The sequence below is a fragment of the Taudactylus pleione genome, unplaced genomic scaffold (assembly GCF_031769625.1).
Source record: "Taudactylus pleione unplaced genomic scaffold, aTauple2 ptg000015l, whole genome shotgun sequence".
Taxonomy (NCBI): Eukaryota; Metazoa; Chordata; class Amphibia; order Anura; family Myobatrachidae; genus Taudactylus; species Taudactylus pleione.
The window spans coordinates 25,412,866-25,426,885 of NW_028284417.1; the positions used below are offsets into that span (position 1 = coordinate 25,412,866).

Genomic DNA, 14,020 nt, shown 5'->3' on the forward strand with positions numbered 1-14,020 from the left:
CATATGGATGTGAAAGGAAGAATTGTTAGACAACAAGGTGTTGGGATTGTTTAGGATAAATTAAAATGCAAAAGATGTAAACTTAGTGAAAGAGATGTGTAGGAAGATTTACGACACATGGAATTGATAACTCTGGTTTATGGACTATGGGAGGTATTTTCAAATGAAATACAAGTAAGAAACATTACTTCAAATGTTTATTTTATATTCCATAGTAGTGCCCTGGTACACCTCTATATAATCAGTCCTCCAACACAGTACACCATCAACATCATTAACTCCCCAGCACAGTACACCCTCCACATCATCAGTCCCCCAACACAGTACCTCTATCTCATCAACTCCCCAGCACAGTACACCCTCCACATCATCAGTCCTCCAACACAGTACACCTCTATCTCATCAACTCCCCAGCACAGTACACCCTCCACATCATCAGTCCCCCAACACGGTACACCTGTATCTCATCAACTCCCCAGCACAGTACACCCTCTACATAATCAGTCCCCCAACACAGTACACCTCTACATCATTAACTCCCCAGCATAGTACACCATCCACATCATAAGTCCCTCAACACAGTACACTTCTACATCATTATCTCCCCAACACAGTACACCCTCCACATCATCAGTCCTCCAACACAGTACACCTCTACATCATCGACTCCCCAGCACAGTATATCCTCCACATCATCAGTCCCCTAACACAGTACACCTCTACATCATTAACTCCCCAGCACAGTACATCCTCCACATCATCAGTTCTCCAACACAGTACACCTCTACATCATTAACTCCCCAACACAGTACACCCCCCACATAATCAGTCCTCCATCGCATCATCAGTTCCCCAACACAGTACACCATCCATACTATTAACTCCCCAACACAGCACACCCTCCATACCATTAACTCCTTAATAAAGTACAACCCTACGGTTGCTCAGAGTGACTACCACAATTAAAGCTGGGGACAGTGAATCTGTGTTCAGTGACACAGTCGGTGGCTTCAGCATGTTCCAAAAGGGTGCATACACACCTCCGTTTTCCTAAACACTCCTCGTCACTACCCCTAGATGCCTAGCATGATCTAATCCATAAAATATAATACAACTTGCACACACACAAATCCCCAAAACAAAGACATTACAACCCTCTCTCCACGAGAAACTGACTACCACCTCGGTTCCCTCCAAGTTCCCAAAACTTGGTCAGCTGACCATAAAAAAAAAAAAAAAAAAAAAAAAGATCTTTAGCCAAGTATTCTGTACTTCACATCACTCAGCGAAAGATAGACTGCCACAGATCCTGACAGCCAATTCCAAATATAGACGAGATCTTAATGTGTGTGTGTGGAGTCTGAGCGCTGGGTTATATAGATTCATGGTGATTGTGACTAGTTTTGCCATCAGTGGTGTACCCACCAAATGCATAATGCAGTGACAGAGATTCTATGGTGGATGGAGGCTGCAATATGTGCATAAGCAGGAGTGAACCATCAATGAACAACCCTAGTGAATGGCAATTTTAGCTGCTGATGAATCACTAAGCTTTCCTGCATTTCACTAACTAGAGAGAGGGAAGAGCTGTGCTACTCAAATTGTATGGAAAAGTTGTCAGCATGTGGCTGCTTTTAGTACATACAAGTCTCCTGCCTTTGCTGGTTTATTTGTTAGCAATGTGCTGTGGTCAATGGTGTATGTATAATATGTGTAGAGTGTGCTTTGCATAAGGATTTCTGGCGATGTCTTTGGAAACGTGGTGCCAACAGAGAAGATATCAAAGACCAGAGTCTTTAATATCATCTGTGCATGCACTATAATGGAGAAGCCATCACTGGAAACGTCACTGCTGGCAGTCAGGAGGAGAGAGAAGAGGGTTATTTGTTAAAACACTTTTTGGCTCTGGTACTAACAGCAAGGATCCTCACTGAGGACACATGAATAATACAGATGGGACAGTTGGACTTGGGATGATGCCACTGCTCTGGAAGTGGCCTGATATGGCAAAGTGACAGTAAGGCATGAGTGTGACAGTAGGAGAGACTATAATGCTTTGTTCCCTTACACAATTGAGTGGTTCTTATTTGCTTTATTCTCTACTGTAGCTTATTATATACAAGAGCAGCAGAGTAATAATCTGTACCTTTATGGTGTTTCTCCATATAGTCCCCTGTTGTACTCTTCTGTAACTAAGTTGTAGTTTTTGTGTAGTACATCAGTCTACACTATGTTAGTCCCCATAGTCTATGGAGCTACGGTACAGTGCATGAGATTAATAGGAAATATTCCACTGTCTCTCTGAGTATTAAAGGAGAAAAACAACCCTTTTGGACTTCTATATGACTGATGTAGCTGTAGTAAATACGGGTGTAGTAGGTATTACCACCGGCCGGCCTGCTAAACTTTTATATGTAGTATGTCACGTATCAGCTATATCATGAGAGCTCCAGGACCTGATTCTCAGTCGCACTGAGATGCAGCCGCGTGTTCATACAGATGTGTCCAATACACCACGTGAGCCGACAGGTCCTATGCAACTCTGCAAGAGTCAGGTGTCTATTTTTTTCCCAAAAAATGCATTAAACTATGAGGCACCAGGAGACTGCACTGGTTTATTTGATATGTGGCACTTGTATATCTGTGTGCTCCCGAGACTGTATATGAAACGGAACTTGGAGTGATAAAAGCTGTGGCAGCCACATCGTAGCACTTCGTATACAGATTCAGAGACTCAGTCACACACAGATATACCAGTGTCGCCTATCATAGTAATCAGCACAGTCTCCTGGTGCATCCTAGTTGCATCACATTGCGACTAAGACACATTTTCATAAAAAAAATGCCCGGCACTAGCAGAGAAGCACGGGACCTGGCATGGCCAACTGCGTGAATATTGGCATAGCATGCGACTGAGGCCCTCAGTGTGGTGGCATTATGTAAAGTTACTTGCTTATGGCATAGGAACATAATATGAGGCCGTAGAAAACAATGATTGTGGCTGCAGTGCAGGCATCGGGTCCTTGTATCTGTAATAGGTGGGGTATACCTCTGGCATACTGCTAAAGTACTAATCAATAGATTACCTGTCTGTCTTTCCAGGTCTCCTTAGTGAATGAGCTAAAAACCTGGTGTTTACTAAAAATCCAGAACCTTGAGTTGAAACTGTCTGGAGAATCCAGACCATTCAAGGCTAAATCATCCCCTTCAACCTGTGAGTCTACAGTTGGCCCCATTTCAGAGAGTCCAGGCAGCAGCAAGGAATGCAACAGTACAGACACCTCTGTCCTGCCACCGGGCTCCATCCAACATTCCTATGTCACCCGGCAGAGCAGCTTATCTGATGATCCTTCCAGAGAACAATTATTTCCCTGCGAGGAAACCGGCAGAAAGAACCAGATTCCTCCCCCACAAGAACTCATGGTGTGTGCATGTAAGTCAGCCAGATAAATCATTTCATGCAAGCAATTAAAAGGGCACCTGACTCAGTATCTGCAGTGTAAGGACGGGGAAGTGTTTACTGAACATATGTTAAAAGGAGTTACAAATCCAATTAAAAACGAGGGCAAAACAAACTGTAAAAGAACAGTAAAATGCAATTTTGCATTATGTTAATGGCACCTTTCTACACTGATCTAATCTTCATTATAGAGATCATGCCATGCTCCAAGCCTCACCTCCTGAAAAGAGCTATATGCTGCCAACATTGCAATTCATCAGATGTGCATTGCACAGAAGTGTGGTGTCCTTCCGTTGCCCACAAAATGATATCTGCTGCCTTCATCTCCAGTTGTTCTGTATTGGAGTGAGTGAGAGTGTTACCTCAGCATGTCGTGAATGTTGTTTTCAAAATGCCACAGGGCTAATGGGGTATTGACAGGATTCCTATAAAGAGACTTTAGGTAATGACTATGAAGCTTTAGAATACACACAGTGATCCCTTCTCGGGTCCTTTTGTTGAGATTGCTTGTGCGCAACCCAAATCTTAGCTTTCCGCCATCATAGGGGGCAGCGTGAATTGAATAGCGCTGGGAGGGAGATCCTGGAGCTATTCAATTCACCACTATGTTTACTTCGATGGAAAGCAGTTTAGTTGGAGAATGCCGCTTCTCGCGACTTAACCTGGGTGTTTAGTTGTGAGAACCGCCATTCTCCAACTAAAGTGCCGTCCGCAAGACTGTTAGCGCCGTGCTAAGCTGGAAATCATCCTCACGGCCGGCACTTTCGGCGGATTTCTCCTCGTACCCTGAGGAGGATGCAAGAAGAGATCATTAGTCAGTCTAAACAGCGCGCTGAATAGAATAGCCCCGGGAGCTCCCTCCCGGCAATATTCAATTCCCGCTGAATTAATTTGCCCCCATACAGTGGTAAAACCATTCCAGGATGAATAAAAGGTGCAGAAACAGAAACACTAAAAACGTCAGTATTTTTATTGTGCATCATATAGTTTTACATATTAAATAATCTACATGATTGTTCATCTTTAGTTGTTGAGGTGTCACTGCTGAAATTAGTAGATAGTAAAATCATGTTCATTTGTGTATTGTATGGCCTGCTTTAATTGTCAGTATATCATATGTAGAAGAAAACTATTTTTACAAGTCACTTTCATAACAAAAGGATTTGAAAGTGTACTTTGTTCTTACAGTCTACTCTGTTATGGAAGCTTTTGTATCATAAGCAATAGTCTTTAGTTTCCCTTTTTTTTAACAGTTGTAGCAATTGGTGCGTGCGTGCGTGCGTGCATGCGTGCGTGCGTGCGTGCGTGCGTGTGTGTGTGTGTGTTGTGCCTGTCTGATGGAGTTATGACCATAATGTGATAACATGCAGTGGTGATTGTGTTCACATCGATGTAAAATCCCATTTTGTTCTTCTTAGCTATAGAGCAGCAGTCTCTACCTGTGGACCCACCAGCCGTAAGACCTAAAGAGAAAACAACAAGTACTGCTCCTTCCTGCAGACATCAGCCAGCTCTGTCATCTGGGAGCCTTCCCAACCCCAAGCTGAGACCATCTAAAATACACCTCACTGCCAAAACCTTACCCGATGCCAAAAAAGCAGAGAAACAGACTGTAAATCTCATGGACCGAGGGACACAGACAAGAAAATGTGCAAAAACTGGGCAGCTTAGGCAGAGAGCACCACTGCTTGGAGCACAGAGTCAGGCACCATCATGTAGTGCCCCCAGTGAGCAGACTGTCACACAGACCAGAGAAACCTCTCACGCCCTGGAAATCACTCAGTATTTCTTTGAGGCAGTGTCTGGTCAAATGGAAAAATGGTATGAGAGAAAGATAGAGGAAGCAAAGTCACAAGCAAACCAGAGAGCCAATGAAGATAAAGTAGCCTTACAGCAGCATATAAGGGGCTTAGAGGAAGAGTTAATGAAGTTAAGGACTAAATTACAGAAAGAGAGCTAGCAGCAATTACCTGGGAAATTATAGCGATGTACATGAAAAAAAGACAACTCTAAATTTCAGGACATCAACTCACTAACTGTGAAAATGAAGGACATCATTGCCACGTAAGGAAGCATGCAGCAATGTTTATATTGGTTCTGTGATTGCATGAGCTTTCCTACTGGGACATCCTGATCCTGTCTATGGGTCTTTTTCTTTTAGGGCAACTCTGTTTGCCTGGGACCAGTTTTCTTTCCTGTATATGTAAAAAGTGCACGTATTTACTAACTAGTGCCAGATCAGCGACCACAGTTATTACATGGTACACCCTCACTGCATTAGGGTGACTTTGCTTCCAGTGTATTGTCAGCCAAAAATCACTCCACCTTTACACATGTTCTTTAAATGCAGCTCCCCTCTTCCTGATGTAGTTGGAACCTTGCTTTTTGCCCATTTCTTCTTCTGCACCAGTGGGACAACCAGTGGGACTGTGAAGGAAATGAGTCCTCCACAAAGGGACTGTCTATGTAGAAATGTAACACCACTGGGAAGGGGAATAATGTTCTGGTTCTATTAGCATGAATATTTTTGCTTTAATGAATAGTAAAGTCCATAATACATTTTGTTAATGGTGTGAGTTTTGTCTTCAGTTATCTCTTCTCTGTGAGGTCTGGAGAAGTCACTAGATGTCACACCAACATTGTACATTAAAATACATAAAGTATATATTTTTTGGATGAATGTAATGGCGGCTCCGGTTCAAATCCCAACACCGGAACCCCTATCACTGCAGACTCCGACAGGGGAGATAAGTACCTGATCCCTACCCCTCCCTCAGTAGTGCCTAACCCCCCCCCCTCCCCAAACCCTAAACCTCCCCCCGGGGGTGCCTTGCCCTAATGTCCCCTCGGGGGAGCTAAAACTAACTCCACCATCCCCGGGGACAGTGCCGTACTTACCAGTGTCTGGACATTCAGGTTTCCAGCATTTGGGATGCCAATGCCGGTATGCTGATATAATTCGGGATAGTGGCGTCGGCACTTTGCCGGTGGTCGGGATTCCAGCGTCGATATATCGGCGGCTGGGATCCTGTCCGCCAGCATTTTAACTACATCCTGTTGTAACAAATATCGCAGTCAGGCAGATGGTTGTTTCCATTCCAGTGTTTGGCTATTTTCTACTTTCTGGGGAAAGAAAAATATTGGTTTTCTGCATTTGGAACCATGACAGGACACAGTAGCAGCAGGACATGTTTTTTCACATTTTATAATCTGCTCAAACAGCTAAAAGTAAATGCCAGATTTTTGTCTCCACAAGATGCATTTTCATGGATTAAGGAAGTGGCTTCCAGTTTATGGTCTGAGGGCCTGATTCAGTACCGATCGCAATGCAACTACGTACGCAGATTGAGGATTGTTTGACATCGCGCATGTGTCTAAGCTGCACTGTGGCTACAGATGCACAGAGGAATCCATTGTAGAGTGAGTGACAGGCTGTCTGCGTTTGGGGGTGGTGACGAGGGAGTGGTTGGAAAAACACAGTCATGCCTGTCCGTTTGAACGCCGTTGCTTGGGCGTGCATAAATTAACCACTGCAATTGCACACGCAGCTTGAGCGCCCACTGTGTGCGAGGAGACTTGCAGTGTCTGTGGCAGGCCAGACCTCCTGTAAATGCTTAGGGAGCGCTCGATGTGTATCGATGGTACCGATGTTTATGCAGATGAGTGTCATTGGACAGATGTAAGAAAGCAGCAGTGAGCGTCTTTATGCCGGCTGAGCTTTGGCATCATTAGCATATTTTAGCATATGCAAATATGCAGCTGCGATCACAATTGCAATCCGTACTGAATCAGGCCCTGAGCCCTGCAGTGATAACAAACGTCACCCTTCCGAAACAGCTGGTGCTGCCTTGTTGGTAAGTGCATGGTGTACCTATACATACACGCCAGCATCTGCTTTGATGCCTCCATATATTATTAATGCAGAAATATACATTATTTTTCTTATTTTCGGGCCAGTCCCTAAGCACTTTGGTGTGTTTTGCATTGGAGTATCTTATGGAGAAAATAAATTATAAAGAAGTTCTAATACTCCTGATCTTTTATACAGTGCTTATATTATTATTTTTATATAAACTCTGGTAAAGGCTAGCTCCACCTAAAGCTAAAACCTCCTCAGTAAGTTAAGTTTTGGGTGGAAATAGCCTTTAAGGAGACAGAGGGTCCAAATGTGATAGTCCAGTACCCAGTACTTTGTGTTTTACATATTACAGGCATACAGATGTTTCTTCATACACTACTGCTGCAGTCACCCCATACAGCCCTTCTCGGAGCACCAGGTCCTGTGCATCTTTTTCACTTAAAAATGTGTTTTAGTTGCAAATGGATGTGACAAACAGCTTCTCAAATTGCACTGATTAATGTGATATGCGACACTTGTATATCTGTGTGAGACCGAGTCTGAATCTGTACACAAAGTGCTACCATGCAGTGGGTGCAGCTTTTTATTAACATCTAGTTCCGTTGTGCTTCGCATACAGACTCAGACGCACACAGTTTAAATGTATAGGGTTACTGCGCTCACCCATAAATGTATACTAGGTGAGTGGGAATTACAGATACCACAATTACATATGGCAACAGTGCTTTTCTATATGAAATTTATCAGTGGAGTCTGGTTTGTTGCCTCAGGGCCTGATTCAGACCCGCTCGCGAGCGCTCGCAAGCGGGTCAATAGTGCCCTAGTGCGCATGCGCACGACGGAGGCTGCTCCGCGTGCGCGAGACCCGGGGAGCGACGGGGAAGCCGTCGCTCCAGGTCTCGCACCAAAGGGGGCGTGCTGTCAATGTTGAGTGAACGCACGCCCCCTTTGGTGGGCGTGCCGGGGGCGTGGCTGCCAGACGGAGGCGTTCCCATGGGAACGCCTACCGTCTGGGTCCGGCCCCACTGACATCACTAGTGATGTCAGTGGGAGTGATTTTGGCTCTGATAGAGCCAAAATCACTCCAGGGCTTGCGGTCACCGAGACCCTACCGCAGGGTCTCGTCGCAAGCCCGATGGACACGATGGTCTTGACCATTGCGACCATCATCATGGACGCTCACATAAGCTGTGGGTGGTAACCCGCAGCTATGCGAGCGTCCAAGAGGCCACTCCAAGATTAGGTAGGAGGGCCCTGATTCAGAGCCAGCGCTCTGGTCAGAGCGTCCGGCTCTGAATCAGGCCCTCAGTTTGCAATTCAGGCATTGTCGGGTGAAAAAGACGCTCGGCGCAAGCCGAGTTGCACGGGTTGTGGCGGCTCCCTCACGACTCGCGCCAAATGGCGTATTGAGGCTGGGAGGACACATCTGTACAGTCAATCCATAAAGAAACAGGATTGGGGTGTCTATAAATGTGTCCACCTTGTGTAAAAAAAATAAAATAAATAAGAAAACAAACAGGTGCATTTGTACAAAATGTGGTGTTCGTCTACATTTTCTGCATTGTAAGTGACCAAATTACCTGTGCTCTATCAATGTTGCAGCATAATTAGCTGAGTTTTTCACAAATATCAAAATTTTTTGCACATTGACAAGAATACACTGGGAATGCCGGAGTATAGAGTGTGGTGACAAGAGCTAGGACCCTTTTAAAACTTTCACAAAAATTTGAAGCTCCTCCCCCAATATATTCCAGAATGTCAGTCATTAAGTACCTGCTAGAGCAGTGATTTTCAACCTTTTCGCGACACACCAAACAAGGTTTTAAAATTGCTAAGGCACACCATCAGTCCCTCACGGGAAAAAAAGCACACACATTGGCATCCATGGGAAAGAACTCTCACAAATTGGCCCCCCACAGGAAAAAGAACAGACATTGGCCCCCACAGAACAACAACAAACACATTGGGCCCCACAGAAAAAATATAAAACAAAACGGTCCCCACAGAAAGAAAAGAAACACACATTGGCCCCAACAGAAAAAATCATATAACCAGCTGAGAAGGCTCACTGTCGTCCCTGTCCTGTCCCTCATTGGCTGGGGTAGCTCAGTCACACTCAGTGACTGAGCACACAGTGTAAAATTGGGAGCAGTGTGCAGATGGGCGTGCAACCCGGCGTGCGAGTAACAAATGGAAAAATGTGGTTGTTCTAAAACTGTTAGTGTACATTGGATATTCCCTCCATTAGCAATGCTTCTACAGGTGCTCAAGAAAGTAAAAAGACATGGCATTTCGATGACTCTGGTACCATTGAATTGGTAAAGAAGATCATCGTACACAAACATGTTAAGCAGAGAAGAGGATCCATCGTGGTACTCGCCTCCAGGACCAGATCTGTTTAGTTAGAGCCACTATCTGGCTGGCTTGAACAGCACGGCTGAAATGCAGTCATAGTTTCTGGAAATGATGCATGTGAAGCCTGCATCCTTGTATAATGATCCTGGAGCTGACAATCTTACAGTAGCTTCCTTTCACACCATTGGAGTTACTGTACCTTACCTGGAAGACTACTTTTTTATAGGTTACATATCCACAGCAAAGACAGTATCTGAGGTAAGAGTTCTGTCTTGTCGGCCTCAATTTCTTCTCATTCATGAAAATTTAACTGAAAGATTGTTTGGTTCTTTGTGGTCTCTAAGTTTAATCGAAATCACAAAAGGATAGAGAGATACTGCACAGAACTAAAGAATAGTAAATTGAGTTATAAACCAACCTTTTCTCAGTAGCAGATAATTATCTGTTATCTATGGTCGTTGGTGGTGCTCCCAAAGCCCATTATGTATACACTCAAGCAATATAGAAAAAAGTAGGGCTATGGTGTGGGGCACTCTTGTTAATGGATAATTGATTAATTTAATACATAACTTTTATTAGCAACAATATGATAAAATAAAATACTATATAATTAATTTAAAATCAGATGGTGTAAATCCTTCATCAAAATTCACAATAAAATCTAAAGGCGAATTGTAAGTATGTACACAATCAAAACTGGATATATTGGATTGGTGATTTAATTAAGTGTCTATATTGATATTGTCTGGCTTTGTGCAAAAAACTATCCCATAATTTATTTTGCTACAGCACCTGGTATTCCCTGGGAGTCACCTTCCAAGTACTAATCAGGCCAATTACAGTTTAGCTTCCAAGATCAGACGAGATTGGGCAATCATGTAATGTATGGCTGTAGATGTATAGGGAAAATTGCACATACAGCACAGAGCAATATAAATGTAGGACTAATTCTGTCAATAGTCCATTTGTTGGTAAAACATCACAAATCCAAAGAAAGAATGCACAAGCAGACTTAATTTGTATCATGTATCAACATAATATGTCAGAAAAGTGTAGGCAAAATAGAGTATACAATAGTTTTGCTAAAAAAGCCTCATTAATAAATGAAGAGGCCCAGCATATGTGTAATATAATCGTACAAAGCCACACAAAGAAAGACATATAAGTTTGATTATACAAATTGATGAAAAATAAGTGGTATTGACAATATCCATCAGGCTAGAAGCATTTATTGTATATATCAAATAAATCGGGGTATGTGTCTACTATTAACAAGAATTAATTGATATATCTAGCACAAAGGACACAGCAACCTAACACAGTAGGATTAAGAAAAGCACACCTGTTGATAATTCAATTGGGTAAGCAAGAAGAATCCCATTGAATACTGATGACTATTAGGCAGATTATCACTTCTATAAATTCCTGCATATACATAAATATACATATATGTAGATCTCCATATAGAGCTAAAGAAATTGTTGTAATGAGAATTCAATTCACTCATACAATGAATAAAATAAAATGATTGTCTCCAGTAATGGGTACAGAGTCCTACATGTAGCGTAAGTCAGTCAACTGAATAAAGATTGAAAACCACAGGTAAAGAAAATCATGGAAAACAAATACCGCTAAGACTCACAAAGGAGACAGTTCTGAAAAGTAAATCACGCCTAATCGGCGATTGCCAGTGTGATAGAAATAACAACAGGGTGCATATATGCAAAAATTATACAGAGGATACACACAGTTCTGATATAAACTGCAGATCACTCTTGTGTCTGCCAGTTATCATAAGAGTATGGTGAGCACACAGCGCTGCAAGATCACACACAATCTAACATATGTACATTAAAACAGGCATTACGACACAGAAATCCTGCTGTGTAACGGAGCAAATACAATACCACTCCCGTATCCAGAAGGATGAGGTGAACAAGCCCTCAGCCGGGCGAAACGCGCATCCTCTTAGATATATACACCTTGTACAAATATCCAGCCAGCATATGGGTTGGATTTTTCTGGACTTCTGGATACGGGAGTGGTATTGTATTTGCTCCGTTACACAGCAGGATTTCAGTGTCGTAATGCCTGTTTTAATGTACATATGTTAGATTGTGTGTGATCTTGCAGCGCTGTGTGCTCACCATACTCTTATGATAACTGGCAGACACAAGAGTGATCTGCAGTTTATATCAGAACTGTGTGTATCCTCTGTATAATTTTTGCATATATGCACCCTGTTGTTATTTCTATCACACTGGCAATCGCCGATTAGGCGTGATTTACTTTTCAGAACTGTCTCCTTTGTGAGTCTTAGCGGTATTTGTTTTCTATGATTTTCTTTACCTGTGGTTTTCAATCTTTATTCAGTTGACTGACTTACGCTACATGTAGGACTCTGTACCCATTACTGGAGACAATCATTTTATTTTATTCATTGTATGAGTGAATTGAATTCTCATTACAACAATTTCTTTAGCTCTATATGGAGATCTACATATATGTATATTTGTGTATATGCAGGAATTTATAGAAGTGATAATCTGCCTAATAGTCATCAGTATTCAATGGGATTCTTCTTGCTTACCCAATTGAATTATCAACAGGTGTGCTTTTCTTAATCCTACTGTGTTAGGTTGCTGTGTCCTTTGTGCTAGATATATCAATTAATTCTTGTTAATAGTAGACACATACCCCGATTTATTTGATATATACAATAAATGCTTCTAGCCTGATGGATATTGTCAATACCACTTATTTTTCATCAATTTGTATAATCAATCTTATATGTCTTTCTTTGTGTGGCTTTGTACGATTATATTACACATATGCTGGGCCTCTTCATTTATTAATGAGGCTTTTTTAGCAAAACTATTGTATACTCTATTTTGCCTACACTTTTCTGACATATTATGTTGATACATGATACAAATTAAGTCTGCTTGTGCATTCTTTCTTTGGATTTGTGATGTTTTACCAACAAATGGACTATTGACAGAATTAGTCCTACATTTATATTGCTCTGTGCTGTATTTGTGCAATTTTCCCTATACATCTACAGCCATACATTACATGATTGCCCAATCTCGTCTGATCTTGGAAGCTAAACTGTAATTGGCCTGATTAGTACTTGGAAGGTGACTCCCAGGGAATACCAGGTGCTGTAGCAAAATAAATTATGGGATAGTTTTTTGCACAAAGCCAGACAATATCAATATAGACACTTAATTAAATCACCAATCCAATATATCCAGTTTTGATTGTGTACATACTTACAATTCGCCTTTAGATTTTATTGTGAATTTTGATGATGGATTTACACTATCTGATTTTAAATTAATTATATGGTACTTTATTTTATCATATTGTTGCTAATAAAAGTTATGTATTAAATTAATCAATTATCCATTAACAAGAGTGCCCCACACCATAGCCCTACTTTTTTTCTATATTGCTTGAGTTTAATCGAAATCAGTAAACTGTGATTCCAGCCTTACATTAGCAATGTGCTCCAGATGAAGAATGCTATTGTCATCATTATAAGGGCATTAAGGATCTATGTCCATAAGACCTGGGAATCTTCACAAGAGAGGTTGATTAGTGTATAAACAGACCATTACTAGGGGAATAACTTCCAGGCTTACAGTACATTGGGTCAGGACAGCTTGTTCCCGAAAACAAATCCTACCAGAACGGTGGGTGACTTTATGGTAGTGAGAGCCTCAGTTGAGCAGCTGTGGCAGATAGACACCTGGATTTCAGTGCACACCTTCACAATATTGTACAGATGCAACCGTTTGTGTTCAAAGATGCCAGTTTTGCACATAAGATGGTGTGCACAGCTATTTCTCAGCATATCCTCTGCGTTTCCAAAGGGAGGGGGTCCCAAAGCTGTCTTGTGTACTACTAGGATGAAAGAAAATTATATATTTGTTAAATTATTTCCTCTAAGTCCATTGCAGGAGGCTGGACACACTCACTGTACACTCTTATTGCTTATTTATATTCACAGATTTCTTGCTACTAGGTTTATTGTTCATGTTCTCTCTGCCTCCTCTTGTACTGTGCAAGTTCCTGGCCACCATCTGAAGTATAGAGGAGAGGAACTGCACTCTGTACACCAGTGGACACAGAGAAAGGATTTAATGCAAGTACAACTATCCCATATTATTTCCATGCACATATACAAGTTGATGTAACCAAATTATTAAGATGACTGTAATGTCACTGCCATGCCTCTGTACAGCCTAATGAGTTTTAAGCTTCTATGGATAAACAAATGCATAAAATGAGGTCACAAAATACAAAGACTTGGTACAAATGTAATGTACACAACAGAAAAC

General features: G+C 42.0%; 1 protein-coding gene and 2 pseudogenes across 5 annotated transcripts in view; 2 read left to right on the plus strand and 1 right to left on the minus strand.

Annotated features, from left to right (window-relative positions):
* ANKRD6 (ankyrin repeat domain 6) overlaps positions 1-8,083 on the plus strand; it is a 241,361-nt gene extending 233,278 nt beyond the window's left edge. For all 5 annotated transcript variants that reach the window (XM_088472020.1, XM_088472018.1, XM_088472022.1 and 2 more), the window contains exons 15-16: positions 3,103-3,433; positions 4,879-8,083. In XM_088472020.1, coding sequence (XP_088328146.1) covers positions 3,103-3,433; positions 4,879-5,420 — 873 coding nt within the window. In that variant the 3' untranslated portion in view covers positions 5,421-8,083. The remainder of the gene's footprint in view (positions 1-3,102; positions 3,434-4,878) is intronic.
* A 2,371-nt stretch (positions 8,084-10,454) lies between these two features.
* On the minus strand, positions 10,455-10,571 carry LOC148542188 (5S ribosomal RNA; annotated as a pseudogene).
* A 2,159-nt stretch (positions 10,572-12,730) lies between these two features.
* LOC148542189 (5S ribosomal RNA) lies at positions 12,731-12,847 on the plus strand (annotated as a pseudogene).
* The last annotated feature ends 1,173 nt before the right edge of the window (positions 12,848-14,020 follow it).